Genomic DNA, 26,912 nt, shown 5'->3' with positions numbered 1-26,912 from the left:
GATAGGTCCATACCAGGTTAAACAATTTGTACCTACCTATATGCCTCCTGACAGCTACTACTGCTTCACACAACCTCATCGAAATAACTACAAAAATACTTAATATTCCACAGAAAAGATATATATAAAGATAAAAGGTGTTCGTACACAACCCTAAAATAAGCAAAACACTGAAAGAAATTCGACAAGGTGTAACATTAAAAAAATTATATAAGTTATTGATGTTTGAAGAAACCCACCCATGGTTCCGCGACATTGAATAAATTCTGAGTAGAAAATCTTCAATGAGCAATAAGAGTACAATAATGAATATAAAAGAAATGTTGGCGAATTACTGCGCAGATGAGTCTTGTAAGGGCGTTCACCTTGCAGATTCAAAGACATTTTATTTTTGGTTTGCAAATACAGATGTTCCCGCTAATGTTAGCAAATCAAACAAAAGTTTAGAAGCAAAATTTCCCAAAATAGATTAACAGATGTGGTTTATAGAGATATTTAGCAACATTAGATAATTAGTTTCTGACGCAGTATATTAGTAGACGGGAATAAAAGTATAATTTCAATTAGTGTAACTTAAATTAACTCATCTTCATATCATACCAAAGGAAAATTACAATAATTCAATTTGACTGATGAAAAAAAAATGGTAGGAATTTATTCGATTTTATAGTGGAAATAAATGTAGGGTTTTGAACTTTTTCGGTAGAAATTAATGACTTTTCCGTTAAATGCAAAAGAAGTCTTGGGGTTAAGTAGACAGTTGCTGCTACTGATGAATTAAAAGATAACGCAACTCCAACGAAACATTGAAAGTAAACGTAATGAATCACAAATTTTCAGAACTAAAAAAAGGGAATGAAAAACATCAAATGTGGAGCCCACTCCTGCTCTCCGGCGTTTTCTGCATTAAGACTGAGTTTGGTACAACTTCTGGATATTTTGTGAGAGAGAAAACGAATCGAGTAGGATGGCCAGCGATTTTTCGTCGTTTGCCATCTAACGCATCTAGATATCCACATAATGAATCCGTAAGTCACTGCAAAATATGTTTCGCCACCCTTGAGCAAGACCAGTCATCTTTGGACCCGACAGTGCACCGCATGCCAGAAGTCTAAGACAAAACATGTCAGGAAAGAGGTAGTCGTGTTCCACCGGTCCACCAACAATTCTACACAATCCATTTCGACTTCATTGGCCCTTTGCAAGAATTCCACGGTTTCAAGTATTCCCTTTCAATAAATGATTGATTCACCCGGTGGTACTTCTGTAAGATATTTTTACACAATTTCGTGTCGAGGCCTTCTGTGAAGAGCGGATTCCACGTTTTGGTGTGTCGACGGTTATAACCGCCGATAAGAGAATGCAGTTCCAGTCTTCCCGTTTCTCAGAGTTGGACATACTTCTTGGCTTTAAACGCCACACGTATCATCCGCAGTCCAATGGGATGCTTCAAAGATGCCACAACACACTATAGGCCGCTATAATGGCCCAAGGTGGCCCTTCTTGGTGGTGAATACTGCCGCTCGTTCCACTTGGCCCCAACAACAAATCGTGAATAATTTGATGCAAGTTCCGCGGACCTGGATCCCCAGGATCCCTGTCCTCGACATTAGCTCGGGGTTCAACATTAGCGGATTGTTGCGTCTTCATGAGGACGCAATGCAGAACCTGACGCCAGCATCACAAGTCAACCACGCGAAAAATGTGGTAGACGTACCCAGGAATCTCGATCCCTGCACGCACGTCCTAATTGGGACCCAGAACGCGGATACGCGGCGCAGCCATTTTTATTGACGTAGCAAATCCAACCAATTTATTTTTATATTTAAACTTTATATTTTTATTCAAAGTAATTACTCATATTATCGATATATTTTTTTTTACCTTAGTGGTAACACATATATCTCTCTGCAGGAAAGCATTATGACGAGTTGGAGACCATTCAAAAAGTTTGAAGCGATAGTATGAAAGACATTTATATATATATTCTAAAAGATTCATTCGACATGTTTCTTGATCATGCAAATCCCTGTTAAAGTCTTATAAAGAACAATTTGAATAAAACGAATGGTTTTGCGGAATCGTTGGTCTTAACCTTGTATTCATGTTTAGTTTGGAACATACTTCTCATGTTTTAATTTATATCTTTATCTACTTAAAAGCGTGGATGTTAATTGACAAGGAAAATTATTCTTATCGATTACTAATAATTTTTCGGTCCGTTGTCACTAGCTTTCAACAAGACTTTTCAGAATAAGGGACATCTCAAATATATTGGGATCGTTGGTGCCAGCTTTGATGTCATAGTCCCCTCTTCGTTCAACCGCTTCCAGTCTGTCTGTCTGTCACACCCGATTTACTTGGAAATGGCAGATTGTCACTAAATTTGGTGAGACATAGACGATAATATTGGATATAATTCTGGAAAGTTTGATTGAGAAAGTTATAGATGGTCAAAGTTTCGCATTTCAAATAAACATGGCACTCTTAGACGTGTATGACGTCACCATCATATAAAGTAAACTTATACGAGTATGAAAGGTGGGTCCATGGGAACATTTTAGCTTCATTTTTTTGGCTTTGTTTAGTTATTTGCATATCAGTATCAATGACTCGAGGTAGACATGTGAATGTATATGTACGTGCTAAAAAAGCTTGTGGGGAGTAACTAACATAATAGATATGTGTATACCTGGTTATCAGTATGTAGGTAAGTTTTTGTCCAAAGAGTAAAGTGGAAATGTGTGAAGATGCGTTAGGTCAATTTAGATACACACATATGTGTATTTTGGGGTTTGGCAAAATATGACGGAATATTTTGTATTCTCAGCTGTGTACGAATGGAAAATCGTGCATAGAGACGAACATCAAAACCTTTATACCTGAAGCGCCCACCTTCCGGTATCCCGACTTGTTTCGTAGTTGTAATGGTTTACGAAAACCGGGTTAATTTTAATTTTTTTTTTTTTTAATAACGAGATATACATTTCTGTTAATAAACGACGATTCCCCATCCAACAAAATTTTTCAACATTTTATCAGCAAAATCTAAGAAGGGATACGTTTGGGTCTAGTACCAGTACAAGGCAATTGAATTGTAGGTACGTAAGACCAATTGCCTTACCTACCTAATGAAGCTTTATTTAAAGTTCAATTTCGAGAAGAATCTTTCTTAAGTTCTGTAGTAGAATTGTCTTCAATTTTTCTGAAATCCATGACGAGTACTTAGTTGGAGGTCAACCACTGTGTACTGTAAACCTTGTGGTGCCACGGGTCTTACTTCAAAGATATTTAATATCCTTTATCGCAAAAGTGTTCTTCTTCAGTAATCCACAGAGCCTGCTTTTGTTATCGCCATGAAATTCTACATCACTGACTGTAAGCGTTCCAAGTATTAGATTTCTAGCGGAATTTATTCTATTTCCAGGCATGAAAGGGTCCTGATGATATTTTTTCCCGGTAGCAATTTAACTTTCGGAGTTCCCGTATGATTAACGTGTCTAAGTAGGCTAGTCGGCGATTGGATTCCTATTTTTGCAATGAACTGTAACTTCTCATGATATAAACTCCTAGAGAAAATTATCCCCTTTTATTCTGGCAAAGATTACGTGCATTGGGTAAAACTTAAAGATTGCAAGTTTAATCCAAATTCCATCAGAGAATGGAGCTAGCAAAATATGTACTACAAAGTCAACCGGTGAACCAAATCAGGCTTTGTGGTAATATAAAATTCGCAATCTATGAAGGAGCATTGGATGCAGTCAATGGAAAGCTAGTGATGGAAGCAACTTGAACATGCTACGGAGAAGACATTAGATATCAAAAAGCACAGAACAACGTACCACTTATATGCATGGACAAACAGCTGTACCGAGTTAATGATTACCTCTGTGGGCATTGATTCAGTTTAAAAAAGGATTATGGACAAGGTCACGGTTTGAGAGAGGTGGGAAACGATTTTCAAAGTCTTTGGAATGAATTGAATTGGAAATTCTTTTTAAGGTTTTGTGTGAAACAAAACTTTATTCAGATCGGTTTATTGTCTGTCTACCGTTTTCTTATGGCTGGAGGTGGAAATCCTTGAAAAATATTACCATGCCAGCTGGCAGCAGTGTTTGGCATACTCACCCACTAGAACTATCCCTATTTTGTCCTTATTTCTTCCCTACGGAGCCGCCGCGGACTGCGCTTTTACCCAGTCAAACCTTCCGCTTTTCGCGACCACTTTTTCATTACGGAATTCACCGCGTATCAGCTTGCATCCGACTTCATCATTTCTCCGACTATGTTCTGAGGGTGTATGACCTTTTTCAATCTTCTAGGCTTCTCCCCTCTCGTCGTGGCGGAACATGACATGCTCCGGGTCCTCAGGTGTGTAACCACCTTTAGGGCTAAATGGAGAGTTATCCAATCTGAATCGGTTTAGACACTCCTTTTTTCGGAAGGTCAATCTGAACTATCTCCAGCCACGGTTTCATGGGGTTAATGGTTTCATTTGCATGAACTTCAATTATCTGCGAAACTAATAATCGTGGCTAGGAAGGACAAGGATGCCATTGTACAACACGTTCCTAGGTACCCCATCTGCATGGTACCAAAGTGTCATTTTTCTAACTTTCTAACTTTCGAAGAGCTTAGTCAAGTAACGAGCGCTATATATTAGCCAGTGAGCTTTTTATCCAATCTGCATTTTTGGCATTCACTATCTGTCCACTTTTTAGAAACGGTTATGCCTATTGATACGACATTTAGTGAAAAGGTGGGAACTGCGAAGACTCTCGCAAGCATTGAGTAACATTGTTCATCGCTGAGTTTAAGGGGGCTTCAATGGCGAACAAAAACAAAACAAACGAGGAAATAGGGGAAATGAAGAGCGAGCTGGCTACGTTTATACGCTGCACGAAAATGCGCCGCTTGCCCCAGCACCCAGCGAAGAACGCAACAAGGTCTGAAATACCCGACGAGACCTCGGGACGCGCAGACAGAGAGAAAGACTCGCGAAGTGATGCGGTACCTGCAATGGAGACAGGAATCCAGACATTACCACGCAGTGCTATAATTGCGAAAGCAGACACAGTGGAAACTGCCGAAACTAACTAAATGGTTTCGAATATAAGCCGAGTAGGACTTTCGACTACTCTGGTGAAAGCGGAAGAAGAAAGGCCTATTAAGAAATGCGCGGCAGTTGTGAAGCGCATGCGACCTGCGACGTTCCTCCAGAAAAACGTCAACAAAGGGGTGAAAAACGGGCTAATGGAACTGGAGGACATGGAGAGTAACAGAAAATCCGCTGGAAGCAGAAACAACCGCTCCTCCCGACGAGAACTCTACGAGTACCAAATGGATCGTTAGCATTCCATTGCAGAGCGAACTGGGGGAAAAATGAAAGGAGGGAGGGACTTCTAAAGGAGACTGCACTCAGGGACTCTCCAGGGCTCAAAAGAAGAAGGCGAAGAGGAACAAGAGACAACAACACGTCGCGCCATCAGGACAACTTTTGAATAAAATTAAGGCGCACACGAAGAACGGAGCACCAAAAAAAAGGTGGGGAGACGAAGGAGGATTAGGCCGCCAGCTCTACTTATTAAGTCGACGGAAGGCAAGACTTTTCCGGATCAAGATCAAACCCAATAATAACCGAGCAGAAGTGGCTACCATTCGTAAAACGAAGGGTGTGCAGTCAAGGGGTTTCTGAGAGAAAAAGCTTTGATTTCCAGCCTGGAACCTACGTGTTTTCTGGAAATGCGAGACCTTGACTGGCTCACAGAAAAGAACCACGTGGAAGAGGTCATTAAACGCGAATGTCCGGAGGTAACCAATGCCCGGATTTGTATCACCTCCGCAAACTCCTGAGGCCAGAAATTCGCTGTGGTGGAAGTTGCCGAGGAACTTTCTAAACAGCGAAGAAACCGGAGTTGGTTGGGTAGTGTGTAGGATATGAATCTGGGCCGCCCCAACCAAATGTTACAGATGTTTGAATGATGGGCACATATCTGCAACCTATCGGGGACCTTACAGAAGGGCAACATGCCGTAAATGCGGTCAGTCAGGCCATAAAGCGAACACCTGAAATGAAAAGGAAAGCTGCGCATATTGCGGGTTCGGGGCAGTGTCCAGTCTTCAGAGTAGAATTGGAAACATAATTTGCATCCTATAAATCAATATGCACCGGAGTTGCTAGCGCAGTTCGCTGTGGAGACCAAAGCCGATTTAGTACTTATCAACGAGCAGTACCAAAACAAGGGCTCAGTTTCATGGCACACTGACATATCAGGTACCGCTGCCATCTGCAATCGGGACGGTACCCTCCTTAGGGTTCTTACCCAAGACCGTCGAGACGGCTTTGTCTGGATTCGTTGTTTAGGGATAACGTTTTTTAGTGTCTACTTTACGCCGAATGAGACGATTCTGGACTTTCGACGCAGGCTTGATGCTTTGGAGGACGCTATCTTAGACACAAACTCTCGGTGTGCGCCACCCCGGCGCTCTTTCTGTGTATGGAGCGTTGTGAAAGTGAACATCAGGAGGTTTGTTGAAACTCTTCGAACAGGTGAGGCTGCGCTGAAGGGTACTTATGGAAGCGGTGGCACTGCAGCCGACACTGTCGTAGATTCTGTTATGAACCTGATAACGACAGCCTGCCGAGCCTCCATGCCCAGTAGGGCACCAAAACCTAGCAAACATGGTATTCCAGCAGAGGTATACAAACTGGTATTCCAACACCGGCCAAACCTACTGCTCGGCGTATTCAACGCTTGCCTGAAAGAGGGCACTTTCCCTCCTTATTAGAAGGTTGCTGTCTTCATACCGCCCACTATGTATGCTTGACACTGCTAGAAAAGTGCTCGAAAAGCTCATAAGAAGTAGACCCGCTGAAGCGATACGCGATGCTGGAGACTTATCCCCACGGCAGTTCGGTTTTAGAGCAGGGAGATCAACTGTTGATTTTGACAATCTAGGCACACTAGACAATACTTTCCACGCGCCGAACTACCTCTTCCGGATATTGAGGGACTATTTTTCCTGCTCCCTGCTCTATGAAACGCTAGAGCGTCAGAGGAGGATGGAGGCTACGTTGGGGATAGCACAGGGATTCATCCTAAGGCCGGACCTCTGGAACGCTACCTATGATAGTCTACTTAAACTCGACGTGCCAGGTCGCGCCTGGTCGGTTATGCAGATGATGTCGCGGCGCTTGTTGCTGGACGCACTGTCGAACAGGCGCAAAGCAGACTCGGCATATCGATGCGAAGGGTGGGCTCATGGTTTCAACCTTGCACTGGAAAACACGTAAGTAGCCATCCTGATTAAAAAGATAATTCCGACCCTGCGTCCGATATCGTTTGGCGAGTCGATAATCGAGTCAAAACCAATGGTAAAGTACCTCGGGCTGACTCTTGACTCAAAGATGAGCTTTTCTGAGCAAACCAAAGCAGCTGCGAACAAGGCTGCAGTGGAGTTCGGCGTTAAGTAGGCTAATAGTAACGTCGACGGCGACGTCTTCTGATGAGTTCAATATAGTCTGTTTTGCTCTACGGTGCAGAGGCATGGGCTGACGCTCTTTGCAAGGAGGTATAGAGACGGGGAGTTTCGCGGGTGGCGTCTGCGTACTGCATTGTCCCTGCATCGGCCGTGATGGTGATCGCGGAAGAGATTCCCGTTTCCCTTCTTGCTAAAGGAGCGTCAAGCCATATACAAGCGCAAGAGAGATGAGCCAAGGGAGGTGGATGCTCATCAAGCACGGTAACGCATTCTAGACAAGTGACAGTTCTCTTGGCAAAATGAAAATGGAGACAGATGGACTGCATGGCTCACTGGCAACTTAGGTGGGTGGCTGAATCGGAAGCATGAGCATAGTGAGGCTAACATTTCCTTACCCAATTTTTAAGGGGGCATGGGGGTTTTCAGGCTTATCTGCACGAGATTAGAAAGGCCCGATCTTTGGATTGGGTGTTTCGCAATGGCACTGTGGAAGACGCCCATCTCACTTTTTTTTCTTGTGCAAGGTGCGATGGGATTCGTCCGCAGCTCTATTTAAACTCACAAATGGATCTCTCTCGAGATTTCGAGGAGATGGTGAGGAGTGCTAACAGGTGGAGCCGTGTTCCCCATTACATTCCGGTCCTTCTCGTTGCTAAGGAGATAGAGCTCGACCGGTGGAGGAGCCGGATGACGGAGGGTTCCTTGAATTGACAGTTCCCTTCCTCCTCTCCCCTGCCGTTGGTGAAAAGAATTCCCTGATTTGAAGGCTCCGCAAGGCAGGAGGCTTCGGGTACTAGCCCGAAGTAATGTGACAAATGGTTTCAGGCTAGCTCTCTGACGATGGGGAGGTGGTTAGTTGGTAGTCCGACGACATGCAATGCATGCACCTACTACCCCCGCCCTCCGGCCCACAAGGGGGGCCATCACATCACATATGCAAAATGAAAGCGTAAAACAGTAAAACAAAACCTTATTAAAATCGATTCACGGTCTGTCGGTCTGCCACACGCACTTTTCTTCAAAACGGTTACACCGGTCCAAACGAAATTTGCATACAGTGAGTGACATAAATTTACATACAGTTTAAAGGGGTAACGTTTGTTTATTTAGGATGAGCACAATATTTATGTCTTTGAGATGCATGAATATATGGATATCTACAGTTTGTTTGATGTAATATAATCGCATTTTTAGCTATTCACGAATAGAAAACTTTGCATAGAGAGTTTCTCTTAGAAGATAAACACAAAGCCCTTATACTGCGCCCAGCTGAAAAATGCTAACTGAGACCTTTCATTTGGTGCCCCTCGCGGATGCATTAGCAGACCAAAAATACATGTATGAGGAGCTCCCCTTTAAACTCCATGTTAATTTATGTCACCTATTGTACGTGTGGGATTTCGTTATTCGTAGATGTCCACCAGCCGCTCTGAAGAAAAGTGGGTATGACAGACGGACGGACAGACGGTAAATGGATTTTAATATGGTATTCTTTACACATACATATATATAGCACAAAATTGCAGGACGAACCCATAGTGGAAACATATGTATATCTCTTCTCTGGAAAAGGAAATAAACATGAGTTCTTTCTTAGAATCTATTTATTAACGGAGGAAAATTAAAAATATACTCAAAATTTCACTGAATAGAAAATATGTTTTAAGAATACGGCAACGACCTACTAGAGCGAAGAAAGACAAATACGATAAACTAAAACCCACCATCTACGTTCAGTTCGACCTGCCAGTTACACCGCGAGAACCCGCAATGTAGGGCACATTAGGTACCGCCATTTGAACTGAAAGCATCATTCACGTATCGGCAAGCCGCAACATCATTAGTTCAACTCTGGACGTGGAAGGCTTTCAGACGAGAATTTGAGATATTTTTGTGTGTGAACATTTATCAAAAATGCTCACCAGCGATAAAGATACTCAAAACATTCTCGCTCATAGCCTAAACAAACATGAAATCCTAGCTCGCAACCTAAACAAACAGGTCTGCACTGGAAATTTGATAGCGATTATCAATATAGCTCCAGGGTTAGGCGATCAACAAGAGGCCAAAGCTTCGATGTCGGTCCTTGGCCTCTCGAAGTCTTCCTTTCAATTTTTCACAATCGACTGACTTAGTCCTCTAATTTTAACTTCGTTTAACTTCTGTTGTCCACTAACTTTTCTCCTCTATTCTGGGATTTTCCAGGCGGTCGTCTATCTTCCCTTGCCGTTGCATAAGTCGCTGAGAATTTACCAGACACTCTACATGGTCTGCCCACTGGAGCTTTCGACTCTAAATATGGAACGCGACTTCTAGTTTGTCGTATAATAGCTACAACTTCCGGTTGTATCTTATTCACCATCTGCCGTCCACTTTCACTAGGTCTATGATTCTTCAGAGTACTTGAGATTCAGAATATACTAATTACCTATTCGTCATTCAAACAGGGTAAAACAGGCAAACGGCTTCTGAATTTAGCACTACAGCATGTAATCATCATTTCTCATCCACAAAAGAATAGGACGCAGCTGGTGACATTTGATGACGGTATTAACATTTTGTGCCCATTCTTTTCGGTGCAAAGTAATAGATGGAAGCGAAACTTTCAATGCAAACCAAAACAAGGACGCCACCTAGACAGAACATTAATATTGGTGAATATAACTTTGAACATGTTAACAGTTTTATGTTTGTAGGAGGTAAGTTATTAAAGGAGGCAAATGAAATTGACGAAATAAGGACGGGGACCCATTTGTAAAATAAAACTTACTACTCGGTCTGCCCTATCCGAAAGTCAAAATGCGTACATAGGAAGACGAAGCTGCGCATCTACAAAATGGTCGCCACACCTAAGTTGAGTGGCGTCTTTGAATTGAGTTGCAAGACTCAATCCGTTGTGAATTTCCATAACAACGAGTTTAAGGGGATCATCCCGTGTGTCGGATCCGCGGAATCGAATTTTTTTTTCTGGCATCAATTGTATCAATTGTGTAGAACTTATAAGCAAAGTGATTTTTTGATATTCGGAGTCGTTTGGAAATTATAGAGTTAAATGCGTAATAAGTCACATGGCAGATTTATGTCGATCGCTATAACAAACCGCGTATTTATCGCTCCGAATGACGCTTGAATGACTTCGCTAAAAGGACAAGAATTGAAGCCAAGGCCGTAGATGTGTTTTTTCAAGAAACCTAAGGTTCATGGACTAGGTATAGCAGATTAATGATCAGTTAAGATTTTAGGGTTAAAAATCGTTTTTTCGTTGCGCCGTTTATCTCGAAACTGCATATTGAAAATCGGCTGCCACCATAGCCCAAAATCTATTCAACGAAATTCTTTGAAATTTTCACGACTTATTCCGAACATATTTCAGTAGTTTTTTTTTATTCATTAAAGAACCCTTAAAAAAACACCAAAATTCACAAAAAAAAACGTTTAACAAGGCACCAACAATTTTGCTATCAATATTTTTTAATGATCATAGTTTGCGGACTGTAGTTAAGGGTGCACGTTAAAATACTTTCTTTCTTTAAGATGATCGCAGCGCCCTCTAGCGTGGCATCAAAAAACACCTTTTTTGAAGATGGGTGTATAAATTGCTCTGTATTTCACTAATGAACTATGCTATCGGCCTAGAAAAGTTTTTACGCATCCCTAAGATATTAATAAATATATGGTGAAAAATTTGTATTTGTATCTTTATCCAGTTCACAGTTCTAAAAAAAGGAAAAAAAACGCCTTTACACGGGATGACTCCCTTAAGACAGGTAAACCTCTGTTAAATAATTGTATATCGGAAATGTTAAGACCCCATTCAGTCTCCGTGGCTAACCTAAAGGTATTCATTCAAGCGCGTGTCAGTCGGCACTCATGTGGGGTTGTATAGGCACACACAGGTTTAGGCGGAACTGCACGACCAACTTTCGCCCATTGTCGGAAGAAAGATGTAGCTCCGAAGTTTTGTGTCTTTATGTGGTGGGCCAGAGGCTCAACTGCTGGACCATAATGGCCCATTGTGCTCAACACTTCCAGTTACCAAATTCCTTTACGAACCGCAGAATATTCGTTACCATTTGGTTATCGACTGGAAAACATCCGCACCAAAATGTTGGCACGAGACTGTCAGACTGGTTTTAGGCACGAACTCTATAGCATGTTTGTTTGGTTCTGATAGAAAAAGTTTGGTTTGATGTTTAGTCTCTGTCAATTGTCCTATTTCCAGTTGTCATAACAGTTGCCACAGCTATCGATAATACAATTGCTGGTTTTGGTCCGGGTATAGTGTAAACTGATCATTCACTTACTAATGCATCTGAGATCTCATTTCTGTTCATGCCGCGGTGACCAGATACGCAGAATAGTTCTTCTGCGTTGAATCTAGATGTAGAATTCAAATGAGCTCTTCATTCTTCATTTTTGTAAGTCCTCAAAGCTGCCCATGTAGTCGTGGTCGACGAGAGTTCACCCGGGTTAGTCTTCTGAACACGTCTTCGACCCATGCTCATTAGAATATGATAAAAGAAAGTGCTTTACTTCACAACACAACTTTCACAATGTTGTAAGGTCTATGTTTGCTCATGATTGCCAGACATGGAATTCAACATCGAAAACAGATAACAACATATAAGAAATATTCATACTAACAATTTTATCAGTGCGTGCTACCGAATCAGATGCATTTGGCTGCAGGTTTACTGAGAAGTGGCAACACAACGGGAGGAAAACAGTCACTAAATGGATGCCGAGGGAAGGTATTCAGCACAAAGGCGACGGAGAAATGACTTTCATAAATATAACAAAGGGAAACCAAAATTACCGTTAGTTTGAGATATCCGGAGGTCAATGAGGAAGAAGAAATGATTAACTTCTAATTTAATTCTTTTATCGGTTTCAATTCACTTGATTCAAAATGGAAATTGAAGGATATTAAAGTATTGTAATGAATTTGGATGAAGGTAGTCAAAGTTACGTAGTATCTACCGCAGAAACTATCATCTCAAGTTTAAGACCTTTTAGCCAACGGTCAAGGTCAAACGCGAATATTTCCGAAATGCAGTCGGTAATGGGATTTTCCAAATATTTTTTCGAATACTTCCAAATCCCAAAATCAACTACACATTTCTGGAGAGAAAGAATAAATCACACAGGCGGCTTTCAGAGGATGAGATATTCTCGCAAAAGTGAAAACATACAGAATCTGTTGGAATGCTTTACGGCTTTGCGTCCATTTTCACCTTTACGCTGCGCACTGTAGACATCGCATAGAAAGTTCAATGCCAAATTTCAGCAAATACTAGCTTTAAATATAAAACTTTTGATACGTACCCAGAATTCATGACTGCAGTTGTTGATATCTGCCTGGATGACGACGAGAGTGACGAGGTTGTTAAAGTTGTTGCGAGAGTCAATATTTGTTTCACTTAAATTTGAAGAAAAATACACTGAATTAAAACAATCGTCTAATTTGTATCTAAATTATATTTGGCTTTCCTAAAATAAAAGAACAAAACAAGGACTTTCTCGAGCAATGATAAAGTTACGTTAACTCGTAGGGAAATCCATGTATTCAACAAACTCGCGTGCATTCAGTGAAGGAGACACTAACCCTAAATGAAATTTGTACAGAGAGAACTTTTTCGCACCTTGTTTAGACTGATATGATTGTATAATATCTTTGACCTTTGGTTCTTGAAACGCACTCTTTGTAATTACTTGACTTTTAAATGAGTGAAGTAGTGGAAACGAGAATCACTACACGAGTGGATTACAGTTTTATTTATAAAAACAGATATCGTGGAAAGATAAAAAAAAACGTCACAGTCTAGACAACCAACACTGAAACTCCGCTGATTCCGATTGCTTTGGATCAACTGAATTCGCGGAACTTTTGTGAAATTCTTTTTATAAAAGATACTTTTTGACGACGTTTTCTTTCGCAGAGAAACATACGTGTGTTTCTCGCGCTACTCACGATCGGATATGAATGTATGTTGGAAACCGGTGTATATGTGGAATATTGTACAGAAAGCACAAGCTATTAGCAACAAATATATCTAACAGAAACTGAAGTGCGGCGAGCGGCGGAGCGTGCTGCACACGATTCGTTTGTGGCGGTAAACTGAACAGGTACGCGTAAAACGTGGATAACCAATTCTTGATGATTCTCCTCACAGAACTTCCATTCACTGTTGGCACTACCTTACGATATGAGTGTCTCACTAACGTATCTGAATCTATGCTAGCGGCTCAAACTGCTCGCAAGAGTGACTGCATACCATGCTGGCAACCGGTCTGTAACTTATTGGGGCCAAGCACATGGGAGAAGCCTTCCAAGATTCACTCATATAGTAGATGAAGAATGTCTAATACTGGGAAGCACACTACTCAGCCCGCGTCCTTTAAACTTTGTTCAATCGGCTTCTTCCAAATAACAACATTTGAACACTTTCTAGCTTTATCTGAATGTTGTCGTTTCAGTTACCATAAATTTTGTGATTACTCATCGACTTTTATCGCGAATGATATACACTCGAATTCTCTGCCCACAAATGGTTACTATTAGAGCTTGATAAGAAAACGTTTCTAACCATTCACGCACTGAGCGCATTTTGAGTGTTGGCTGCCAAAATGTGAAGCCTTTCATTTTACTCGCAACGGAAGTTTTCATTAGGGGGGGTGCTTGATGTTCACATACGATACGCCATAATTATCGGTTTACATTAGGAAGAGCTTCAATCGGTTTGCTTTCAGATGGCGGCTCGTCTATTCACACAATCTTATTACATCGAGTGCAATGTTCAGCGATTTGTGTAATGCATTACGCCTTTTTCGATAAAAATGGTTTGCATTTCGTTCTTGACGAAGCAATTAGACGGGGACACGCAATAATGTTAGTGACTTTACCTCGTAATAAACAATCCAATATATCCAATAGATGTGCACTAAACTCGCCATATTTGGAATGTTCAACAACTGGATTTTATAGCATTAAGTTCAATAACAGCTATACTGCCTATAAACAATCTTGAATCAGGGTGAATAACTTTAACCCATACAGACTCACTTGGTTTAACAAGGAACCGCTTCGATATTATCCGTAGATGTCATGGTTAATACGCAACTCCATAAGGTAAAAGTATAACGTCTTATCTGTTTCAAGAAATAAATTCGTATCCACGTGGTTTGGTTCAGCCAAACTCACTCGTTACGGAGATGAACGTCAATTTCACCGTGTTCAAGGCAGTAGCCTTACCCTTAGGTGGGGTAGCCAAGATGGTTAAGTGGAGAATCTTAATCGCGGTAGCCCTTCGGAAAACCTGAACTAGCCTGCTGGCAAGAGGCGGTAGATGAGTTTTTCGCAGGGACAGCTTCCTGTTCAGTGAACATGCCTGCTCCCAGGGATCGCCAACGATCCTTAACGGGTTGCTTACGATATGGGAAGTAGCATCCCCGAGGCGCCCGAGCAAGTAATTCTAACCTCCTAGCTGGCAGATTACCTGCGTCCTAGGTAATAGCTTCGAGAAAGTTTCTCGGTGAACAGCGAGATGTTAATGAACGATATACGTAGGGACACACCGGAGTCTATGGGGTGTGGTGAGCTTAGCTTTGCCAAGGTGGTAGTTATATCCGGAGCCAGGCCCTTGGGGACCCCGGTCGGGTAGTGTGCATTGAACCGGTATTAGTAGACCGCGTTGCCCCGAGTAAGCGGTGATCCGCCCGTGAGTTCCTGGATCAGATATTTGTTGGTCAGGCCCCAAGGAAAAGGGGTAGGGCTTTGTCCTCGAAGATATACTCGTTCCTGACTATTGCGACCCACTCCCTTGCACACAATTCGCGGCTAAAAACTTAAATGGCGAATACAAACAATACGAACGAGGAGATAGTGGGAATGGGGAATGAGTTCGCGGCGGTTATACGCAGCACGAAAATGCGTCGCTCGCGAAGGGCGCAGCAAGGGCTGAAATAACCGACGAGATATCGGGAGGCGCAAACAGAGAAGAATACTCGCAAAATGATGCGGCGGATACGGCAGCCCAGACAGTACCACGCAGTGCTGTAGTTGCGGAAAGAGGCACAGTGGAAACTGCAGAAACTGACCAGATGGTTTCGAATATAAGCCGAGTGGCGCAACCTGAAGAGAAAAGGCTTATTAAGAAATGCACGGCAGTTGTAAAGCGCATGCGATCTGCGACGTTCCTCCAGAAAAACGCCAGCAAAGAGGTGAAAAATTGGCTGATGGAGCTGGAGGAGCTTTTGGAGAGAATTTTCTACTACAGGAGGACATGAAGAATAAGAGAAAATCCGGGGAAGCAGAAAAAACGCGCCTCCCGATGAAAATAACGCGAGCATTAAACGCATCGCAGACAGCCCTTTGTTTTTGGGAAAAACGAAAAGACAAAGAGACATCTAAAGGAGGCTTCACTCAGGTACTCTCTAGAGTTCAAAAGAAGAAGGCGAAGAGGCACAATAAACAACAATACACTGCGTCATCAGAGGACTCTCTGGTTAAAATTAAGGCAGACACGAAGAATGGAGCACCAAAAGAAAAGGTGGGAGACGAAGAAGGACTAGACAATCAATTCCGCTTATTAAGCCGACGGAAGGAAAGACCTTTGCAGAAGTCATCAGTGAAATCCGTTACAAAATCAAGCCGGCAGATAGCGGAGCAGAAGTATCTTCCTTTCGAAAAATGAAGGGTGGTGTAGTCCTAGTCGAATTAGGCCCGAGGATAACAAATAAAGATACGTTCTGTGTAGCAGTCAAGGGACTTCTTGGAGAGAAAGCTTTGGTTTTTAGCCTGGAGCCCCCTGGAAATCCGAAACCTTGACTGCCTCACAGGAAAGAACGAGGTAGAAGAGGCGAATGTCCGGAGGTAACCAATGTATCACTTTTGCGAACCCCCAAGGCCAAAAACTCGCTGTGGTGGGAGTTGCGGAGCAATACGGTTAGGTAGTGCTAGGATACAAATTAAGGGCGCTGCTGTGGCGCGACAGCCTGAATTGTCATTTCCTATGCGGAAGTGCAGCTACCACAACGGTTGGCCACTCAACTCGCTAGACCGCGAGGCCATGACCGGAAACCGAATGGTTTAGAATGAACTGCTTATCTGACAATGGGCCGAGTCGAGTGGATAAAAAGCGGGACTCGTCCCAGTTTTTTGATAGCCGCAAGCGAGCATGGAGCTCAGTTAATTGTGTTGCAGTAATTTTAAATAGAAATTTTGCATTATTATATTAAATTATTACATTACATACATATGTCCGGATAATTCAGTGGTTAGAGCACTGGGTTGTCATACGGAAGGCCGCGGTTCAAGTCTCGCTGGTGGCAGTGGGATTTGTATCGTGACTTGACGTCGGATACCAATCGACTCAGCTGTGAATGAGTACCTGAGTCAAATCAGGGTAATAATCTCGGGCGAGCGCAATGCTGACCACATTGCCTTCTAGTGTACCGTTACGGTCTTGAATGAAGTGTCCAACACACTTCAAGGCCCTAATCCAATATGGATTGTTGCGCCAACGATTATTTTCATTATTACATTAAATTATTATAGTAGATTATTCAGTTTCATTTATATCACGTGCAGAGGATAAAATCATTCCAGCCGAGCAGAGTTTCCATATCCATGAGGCTGACAAACTAACCGAAGGCACAGACGATGTTAACATACAAAACACAGCTTTAAGCCAGTGTAGGCGAACTTGAAAGCTACTACACCCCAACTAAATATTACAGATTTGGGATCCTGGTCGGGGGTGAATTCAACGTCAGGGTACTAGAACGGGGCATGCCTCATTCAGAATCCAGAAGGAAACGAATTCTCGAAATGGTGGCGAAGGTGAACATCGGGAGGTTTGTCGAAACTGTTGGAATAGATGGGACTGCGCTGGAGGATACTCTTGGGAGTGGTGGCGCTGAAATTGACATTGTCGTAAATTTAGTAATGAACCTGATAACGACGGCCTGCGGAGCTTCCATGTTCAGGAGGACATCGAGACATGGCAAATCTTCCATATATTGGTGGACGGTGGAAATTGCAGACCTCCGGAACGATTCTCACAGACCCAACCGCTCGACATAACGTCCAAACGGCAGGGAAGAGATAATCACATAGTACGTATCACCCAAAAGGAGCGCAATAAACAAGTGCAAAGCTCGCTGCTGGTAGGATCAGACCAACGTGGTGAATGGGGACCTGTGGGGACTTGGTTACAAATTGATAACCCGAAGAATCGGAGCTCTACGGAAACCCTGTTCGCTTAAAGTCGAGCAGATGGACCGCATTGTACGGACACTATTGCCCGCGCACCCTGTATGGGATGACGACCTCGGCGCGGAGAGCGCCGTGGACTGCCCACTTGTCTCTATAAAAGAGTTCGAACAGGCCGTTCTCTCTATGAAAAGCAAGAAGGTACCAGGACACGATGGTATCCCAGCAGAGGTATATAAACTAGTGTCTGAACATCGGCCAGATCTACTGTTCAGCGGATTCAATGCTTGCCTGAAAGGGAGTATTTTCCCTTCTCGTTGGAAGGTGGCGCGACTCGCACTGATCAGCAAGGGGGAAGGCGACGCTGAGTTGCCGTTTTCATACCGCCCGCTTTGTATGCTTGACACTGCCAGGAAAGTGCTCGAAAAGTGCATCAGAAGTAGACTCGAACCGATACGCGCTGCTGGTCGTAGATTCCGTTCGTAGGGCGAGGTACATATCCACCGAGTGCTCCTTGTAACGCTTGATGTCAGAAATGTCGTTAATTCCATAAGATGGAAAGACATCGTAGGTACACTAGACAATAGTTTCCACGTGACGAACTATCTCTTGTGGATATTGAGGGACTATCTATCCTGCTTCCTGCTCTTTGAAACGCTATAGGGCCAGAAGAGGGGGTAGCGTCGGGATCCATTCTCGGACCGAACCTCTGGAACGCTTCCGACGATAATCTACTTAAATTCGACGAGTCGCGACTAGTCGGTTATGCAGATGGTGTCGCGGCGCTTATTGCTGGACACACTGTTGAAGAGGCGCAAAGCAGATATGGCATATTGACGCGACGGGTAAACGGATGAATGACTGCTCATGGTTCCAGCCTTGGGCTGGAGAAAAACCGAAGTACTCATCCTGACTGAAAAGATAAGTCCGACTCTGCGTCGCATATCGTTCGACGAGTCGATAATCGAGTCAAAACCAACGGTAAAGTACCTTGGACTGACTCTTTACTCAAAAATGAGCTTTTTTGAGCAAATCAAAGCAGCAGCAAACAAAACTGCAGCTGGAGTTTTGGCGTTATGTAGGCTAATGGTAAATATTGGGGGTCCTACGTTAAGGAAGCGACGTCCCCTGTTGAGTTCAATACAGTCTGTCTTGCTTTACGGCGTAGAGGCAGAGGCTGGCGCTTATTGTAAGCGCCTCGCGCAAGTACAGAGACAGGGAGCGAGTGGCGTCTGCGTACTGCACTGTCTCTGAGCCAGCCGTGACGGTGATCGTGGGAGTGGTCCCCGTTTCCCTTCTTGCTAAGGAACGTCAAGCCATATACAAGCGCAAGGGAGATGAGTCAAGGGAGGTAGTTGCTCATGAAGAACGGCAATGCACTCTAGACGAGTGGCAGCTCTCTTGGCAAAATGAAACCGGAGGCAGATGGACTGCGTGGCCGATTGGCAGTTTAGGTGCTTGGCTGAATCGGAAGCATGAGCTGAGGCTGACTATTTCCTAAGCCAATTTCTAAGTGGGTATGGAGGTTTTCGGTCTTACCTGCACAAGATTGGAAAGGCACGATCTTCGGATTGTGTGTTTTGCAATGGAGTTGTGGACGACACCCATCCTACATTTTTTTTAACGAAAGGTGGAATGGGATTCGTCAGCAGTCTATTTAAATACAGGAGATCTCTCTCCAGACAACATTGTTGAAGGCATGTTGAGGACATGTGACAGGTGGGCGGTGTTGCCCATTACGTTCGGGTCCTTCTTGTTGCTAAGAGGATAGAGCTCGACCGGTGGAGAAGCCAGATGGCAGGTGGTTCCTTGAACTGACAGTTCCTTTCCTCCCCTCCCCTCCCGTTGGTGAAACGAATTTTCTGATTTGAAGGCGCCGCAAGGCGGGGCAGTTCGGGGGCTAGCCCGAAGTAAAGTGACAAACGGTTCCAGGGAAGCACTCTGACGATGGGGAGGTGTTTAGTTGGTAATCCGACGAAGTACTGTTGCAAGAGACCAACACTGTCCGTAAATGCATTCACCTACCCTACCCAAAAAAAAAATGCCTGCAGCCATATTTTTTCATGCAGTGGTGACACCGAAAGCAATAGGATCTAACGAAATGATACCATAGTTGTAAATCACCCCCAAATGGGGTATGCTGCGTCCGCAACACCAGCGTGATCATTGCCGTTTCGACAAAAGGTGCTCTAGCTTTCTCTTTTCCCGGTTTTCATCAAAACCCTATACTCCTCTCCCACCATTTTTCCCCACTTAATTATAGGAATCTGAGGAAAGATGTAATGGTTCCTTGAAGTTTCTTGCGTCCTCTGAATGAGGCCGGATGGAAAACGTAACTGATATGGAGAAGGAATAAAAGATGACTTGCAGTTTCTTTCAGAGTATGGGCAACTCACTAGAGAGACGAGGTAGTGTCTGATGAGCTGCCTCTGCCTTATTCAAAACCGCAAGACGTCGATTCGTTTTTGAATTTGATACCAAAAAGAAGGTCCATTGACTAAAAGAAGAGTGGAGAAAGTTTCCCTCTTATTAATCCAACTGAATGGACGGCTCACGACTCCCTCAATCCTAAAAACAAAATAAGTCGGGAAATCGGAACCTGGACGCTTCAAGTATAAAAGGTTCTGTTTTTCCCTATGTGAGGAAGCTTGAATGCATGACGCTTTCATTTCGCTTTCATTTCGTGTAAACACGCATAGTTTGCTCTGGAAAGCGATAACAGTCAACTCCATACGCTTCACACTAGGAGTTCAGCATTGTTAGCAACTGCGAACAAGTTCACCTAAAGCAAGGATGTGGATTTTTTTATGTAAAGATATTTGCGTATAAAATGGTTATACTATACATACTTCGTAATGTATATGCGTTAATATTCTCAATATTGAATTCGATTTGATACTAACATTTTATTTCTTAGGTCGTAGTATTTTGACGCCGGAAACTTTTGTCTTACTCTAACTTTGTTAATAACAGTATGATTCCCACCAAACATTTCATGGTGATCCATATGGAAATCTATATTACTGGAAGATGTAACTATGAACTTAAGGGGGTTCGCAATAAATTTACAAAATATATTCATCAATAACTTGCATTAAGCAGATATCGTAACAAAGCGTATTTTGATGATTGGATGGCATACACTGACCACCTCATTTATTTCTGATTTTTAGTTTATGTACTTTCTGAGAATGGGGGAAATAATTTATCCTAAATTAAAACCTGCCCCGAAAATTACTACTACTTTCCTATGATACTCCACATGACTATATTCGCGGAAATAAATTTTCATCCCTCTTTTACATGTTAAGTTCAACGAGAAATAACTTAGTTCGCTGCACATATGTTACAAGCTTTCCACCAAATTTCGTGTAAATAGGTGTGACCCTTTTCTGCGAAAGTGTATGCTATCGACCGAGAAAGAGTGAAGCGATTTTAATAAGGTTCTGTTTTTCACAAAACCTCCGAAAAGGATTGGGGAAAAATAGCTCCTTAATATATAGGACTTGATAAATTTGAACTGCTGTAATTCGGATTCCGATGAAACTTTTCGGTATTATGCGCGATATTCTATGTTTCTGTAATTTACTACTCCTATGATGAATTAACGAGGTTTTCTGGTCAATTTCAAAACGGTGTTAATATATTATTGTTAAGTTTATTTGAGCAGATACCGGAGTGGGTTATCCTTTGAGACCGAGATTTCACATAGGCGCATCGCCCTGACATTTTGGGGTTAGGTAGTTTCCGAAAATGGGTCCTGCCTCATTTTAAGTTTATACATTTTCACTCCTTATTCGCCTGTTTAGCACTACTAATTGAAAACTTCCATTTGATACCAGAAACCGGGAGATTAAGTATTAATATTTTACATCCCCCTATGCAATGGCGCGATGGTTGAGGGGTAGAGCGTCCCAATTTCGCTACACTATCTCTCCACCGATGAGTGAAAAGGAGCCACTGTGCATGTATGGAGAGTCCCCATAAAATCCACGTAAATTTCTGTCACCCACGGAATGCGGTGGATTTCATAGTTCCCATTCATAGTTTGAATCGGTGAAATCTTTTTGAAGAAGAGTGGCTGTGACTGACTGACAGCCAAACAGACAGTCAACCGGTTTTAATAAGGTTTTGCTTTGCACAAAACAGTAAAAGAAGATGAAATAGTATCGACGAAAAATTACGAGCCTGTTGAATTTTACTTTGAACCTCAAATTCCTGCGGAATTTAAGCAAGAAGTCTGGCATATGTCGCTCTAATACGGAAGGTCGCGGTTCTAATCTCACTGGAAGCAGTGGGATTTATATCGTGATTTGACGTCGGATATCGGTCGACTGAACGAGTACCTGAGTCATATCAGGGTAATAATCTCGTGCGAGCGCAATGTTGACCACATTGCCTCCTATAGGGTACTATAATCCTGTAGTGTACCGCTACGGTCTTGAATGAAGTGCTATAACACACTTCAAGGCCCTGATCCAATCGGATTGTTGTGCCAACGAATATTATTATATATGTCGCTCTGATAATATCTATTAGATTCCCGGAAAGCCCTTCCTGCATAAAACATTCCAGATATTCACGCTTTTGAAAATTTCCTTGAAATCGATGAAAAGCAGGTGAAACGGACATTTGCACTCCGCACACTCCAAAGTAAGCCTAAAACCATCAAATTAATTAGTGTAGCAGTCTGAGTGGAATCCAGCTTGTTCTCTGTCGATGAAACTTGCCAAGCGGCCTTCAATGTGTTCTAGGAAGCACGCAAATATCGCCTCAGTTGCCGCACTCAAAACAGATGTCCCCATCATCCCTTTCTCTTATCACTGGGAAATATCTTAGATTCCTAGGATTTGCGGATGAGTGAAAAGAGCAACCCTACAAACTCCAGGGGTTGCAAGGAATAGTTCGGAATAATGTCTGTCAAGGTTAGTGAATTACATTGATGGCGTATCTTACCACTGGAATCCTTGAAAAGTGGGAATAGCTATAAATAAAGGTACATCCGCAAACTATGAAAGAGACGCTTTTAGACCTTAATAGGACAGAGAAGGGAATTTGACTTAGGATAAAAGTAGACAAAATGAAGATTATGAAACAAACCAGAAAGTGGAATCTACCTAGGCAAAATATTGCTAATAGGGAATACAATTTGGAAAATGCTTACATACTTAGTTTTTAACAAAGCTAACATTTCGTCGCCGAAGCTAAAACGCGTAATCTACGCGTCGGAATGAGTGAATTCTAGGAGTTTTCTCGGCAAATGACCATCCGGCATTCGAGGTGGTCCACCAGGAGTAGACTTGCTAAGCCGGTACATACTGCGGAAGACTTTTCTCGAATTGTCATGGGCTTCGTCGAAGCGATTTATCAAGTGGACGAATAGTGCGAAGAAGCCATCTTGATTTAAAAAAAAACCCCAACCCCGTGTTCGGCGGCGATGGTCGAGATGATTATTATTAGAGTCAAAGACAACGGTTAAGTTCTTTGGATTGACGGTTGATTTGGAAATAAGATTTCACGAGAAAATAAAGACAGCAACAAGCAAGGCTACAACCACAGGAAGAACAGTGGTATACACTGAATGACTGGCAACTTTCTTGAGGAAACGAGCTAAGAGATAAGTTAATTGCGTAGTTCGTCGGAAACTTTCGATTTGTAGCGGAACCGAAGACATGATCAGATTAATTACTTCCTCACCTAGGTTCTAAGCCGATATGGAGTTTTCAGTCTTAACTGTACAAGATCGGCCAACCGCATTGTTTTCTAATCTTTTTTCTCGTGAAAGGTGGGAAAGGATTCGTTAGCAACTTTATTTAGAGACTGAGGCGTTCTATCCGGAAAATATTGTCAGAGAGACGCAGAGGAGTGCTGAAAATCGGAGCCGTGTTACACATTATATTCACTAAGAAAATTGAGCTCGATAAGCAGATGAATCTGATGGGGGGGGGGGGGGATTCTTTGAACTAGATAATTGAATTCTTTTTTTCGCTTTCCGTTAGTGGAAGGAGTTCCCTAACTTGAAGGCTCTCTAAATCGGAAAGCGGGGGCTCAATAATCAAGCTTGGTAGTATTATGACTTACATCATTGCCAATCTTATTGCACAACGCTGATTGATGATCGATGAATTTGGGATGAACTAAATGAGATTTTCACTCAGTTTTAAAAAAATAGAGTAGACGTTGTATTTTGGGGCCTAGTCACCATATAGTGGGAGCTTCCTGTTAGGAAGAAAACCGTTTATCTCCGAAAGTAACTAAGAAGACACCGTGCTATAAAAATCTTAAACTTTTAGTATTTAGTTCTGCGGTATGGTAAAAGTAAATACATTTCTGGATTTTTCCGGTAAGCCAATATGGAGCTTAACACTCGCAACAGACATACAACCGTCCAGCTTGGTGACGGGAATTACTTGAATTGGGGCACCAAAGTGACTAGAGTGAATATATTGGTATTTATTGACTAGAACATAAAGCACAAATATACTCTAATCTATTGCAAAACTCCACCTTAGGCATAGAATAATTCTTTCTTTTCGAATAGGACACGACCCTTAGTATACTTCCTTCTCGCACAAGAATGGTCACTGTATAATGTCAATGCCGACTCTACATACATATATATATGCCATTTGCTCGAACTAAAAGTATATAAATGGTACATTTCCTCAAAAAATGATATCCGCAATAATTCAATTTTTTAATTTTAATTAGAATCAATTCATTTTTCTCGCTGCGTTAATACTTTTGTTGCGATCGGTTAAGGTCACTTTCTTTGTCTTACTGGTGTTATCTGTATTACCTGGGAATATACGTTCTATTCTTTTCAGTATATCGTCTCAAATGTGTTTAGAAGTGCGCTTTTTAACTTCGTCTCCCCTAAAACAATTTTTCATGGGCATGATACAAAATACAACAACAGCAAAGCCGAAAATCGTTTTTTTTTGCTGGGCCCTATGTAAGAACGCACATATAAAAGTAATATTTTTTGTGAGATTTTTAATTATAATAATTTTTTCGCTTCCAGCAATACTGTCCCGATTCCCTCGTCTAATGGAATATCCCACATTTATTTATATGTATCCCAGGATTTCCGCTGGTGGATGTGATGGTGCCTGCAACTGGAGCACATTACCATCAAAAATTAGTCCACTCACATAGAAAATGTGGCATGCATTCCGGTCCCTCGTTACAATATCAACACGTATCATTTTCCATATGTCTAGCTAGTGAATTATGACTAGTTAGGATACACACAATGCAATCTGCTAGTTTTCCTACATTTCGGCAGAATAAACTTTGCAGAATGTTTGGTTCTGACAGGAAAAGTTTGGTATGTCTAGCAGTATTAGTGTTCTACCACTGGTCATTATGAGAAGTTTATTCCCAACTTTTGATAGCAGCATTAGCCAATGCTACTGACACTCCAACTGTTCGTTCCAATCTAGGTATGGTGGAAGTGGAACTTTCTTTTGCTAAGGCCTCCGAGATTTCATTTCCGTCTACACCACAGTGACTGGATATCCAGAGTAGTTCTAACTTGTCAATCCAGAAACAAAGTTCATTCTGTTTCTATCCTCTTGAACGATTTTTTAAGTAATAAACGTGCAGCGTGATGGCAGCTTGACTATCGCTGCAAATTGCGATACGCTTGTTTCTTAACCCTTGTTAATCACCATAGTTAATCCACTTTGTACCACACGTCATCCTGGAAAACCGTTACATATTTTCCCGCTTCTATTCGGAAGGCAGACCCCTGCTCCAGAATCGTGCTGAAGATGTAGAAGATTTTAATATAATATATGCCATGCCATCCATGAGGATAGCTTCATATTTTCTACCAAATAGATGAGGGAGATTAAGAATCAGAAGACATTTTAAAAACTGGATTTAGTTCCCCCAATAACTCATCTGATGGTCTGTGCCTCTAACGTTCGCTCTTTTTCATAGATCTGAACAAATTGGCTTATGAGTTATTCTCGTTGCAGTGTTCAGAATATATATGTATATCCAGAAGCTGCAAAAGGAGTAATGTTACGCCAATACCCAGGCTTACAGTTCTTTGCACTGGGACTAGTTTACAGTGAAAGGAGGCTTAAGTGCCCATGTTAAGGCGAACGACTACCTGCACAGCCCATAAGCTGTGGGAGCTCGTTTCATCTTTCCCTTTACATCATTGTTCCAAAGAAGCTTTTTATCTAGAATTATTCCCAGATATTTAATTCTGTTTCTTTTTGTAAATAATACCATTGTGGATTTACTAAAAGCCCATCCTGGAGGGACCAACTGGCAAACAAACCAACGATGCTTTGTACATTTCTTCTAAGCTCTAACTGCGCCTGTAATCGCATAGTAGTGATCAGCATACTCCACAGAAATGGCGGTAGCACCATCTCCTTGAGAGCAAACTTTCTTTGCCTCTGTTGTCAGGTAGCGATTAACATTCGTTTCATAATACATAGCATAGATCCACGTAATTTAAATCTTCACGAAATTTTGGGGAACGCGCGTGTTCGTAGACATGGCGGAGCCTTTTGATTTCCTTTAATTTCCACGAAGCCCCATTCGCGTACTCAATTTTCAGCATTGCGTTCTCTATCTTTGAAACCAAAAAATGAACAGCATATTCAGAGAGTTTCAGAGTTTTGGTATGCAGACTACCTTAACCTTCTGCCACGAAGAGTATTTCTTAAAATCACTCCAGGTGCTTTATACACTCCATAAGAGACGCTGGATAACTTAGTTCAATTTGGCTGATTCTCCCCTCTCAAAGACTTTGCAGAGCCTTAAAGTTTCTCCTTTCTGCCATTTCCTGACATTGAGTTACAGATTTTTACGTCAATTTCTTCCCTTTTCGTTGGCTCCACGTACGTAGTAATAAAATCAAATAGCTAAAATCAAGTCAGAGGAAACTCTGGGATGGTATTTGGCACTTCTCTAACAAATAGGTGAAGCGTTCGCATCACAACCTGATAAGAGTTCAAGACCACTTGACTCTGCTTACACCACCAAATTCCTTCAATTAATTCTTCGGTGGAAACCACAAAGAATCACAGGGTAAGCAAATAGAGGCAACTATGACAGTTCGCCTTTTGTCGGTATTGTAAGATGATGGCAACTAGGTCCTGGGAACAGAATTGCCTAAGCAAGATTGCCTCTAACAATTTTGTCATCAGGACGCAGGCTCTCCGCCTTGAGGATCTCTTATCGAAGAAGGCTC

At 42.2% G+C, this 26,912-nt stretch overlaps 1 protein-coding gene across 7 annotated transcripts in view; it reads right to left on the bottom strand.

Moving 5' to 3' along the window:
• The window catches only part of LOC119653447 (trehalase), a 196,209-nt gene that overhangs the window by 114,887 nt on the left and 54,410 nt on the right, over positions 1–26,912 (bottom strand). For 3 of the 7 annotated variants that reach the window (XR_005249697.1, XM_038058042.1, XM_038058050.1), the window contains one exon: positions 12,808–12,901. Coding sequence is in view for 6 of the 7 variants with exons in the window: in XM_038058042.1 (XP_037913970.1) it covers positions 12,808–12,901 (94 nt within the window). In the remaining variant the exon portion in view is untranslated. Of the gene's footprint in view, positions 1–12,807; positions 12,902–13,087; positions 13,853–26,912 lie in introns of those variants that run through there. The other 4 variants (XM_038058052.1, XM_038058054.1, XM_038058051.1 and 1 more) reach the window with 2 other exon arrangements.

The sequence above is a fragment of the Hermetia illucens genome, chromosome 4 (assembly GCF_905115235.1).
Source record: "Hermetia illucens chromosome 4, iHerIll2.2.curated.20191125, whole genome shotgun sequence".
Classification (NCBI taxonomy): domain Eukaryota; kingdom Metazoa; phylum Arthropoda; class Insecta; order Diptera; family Stratiomyidae; genus Hermetia; species Hermetia illucens.
This window is presented reverse-complemented; position numbering and strand designations above follow the sequence as displayed.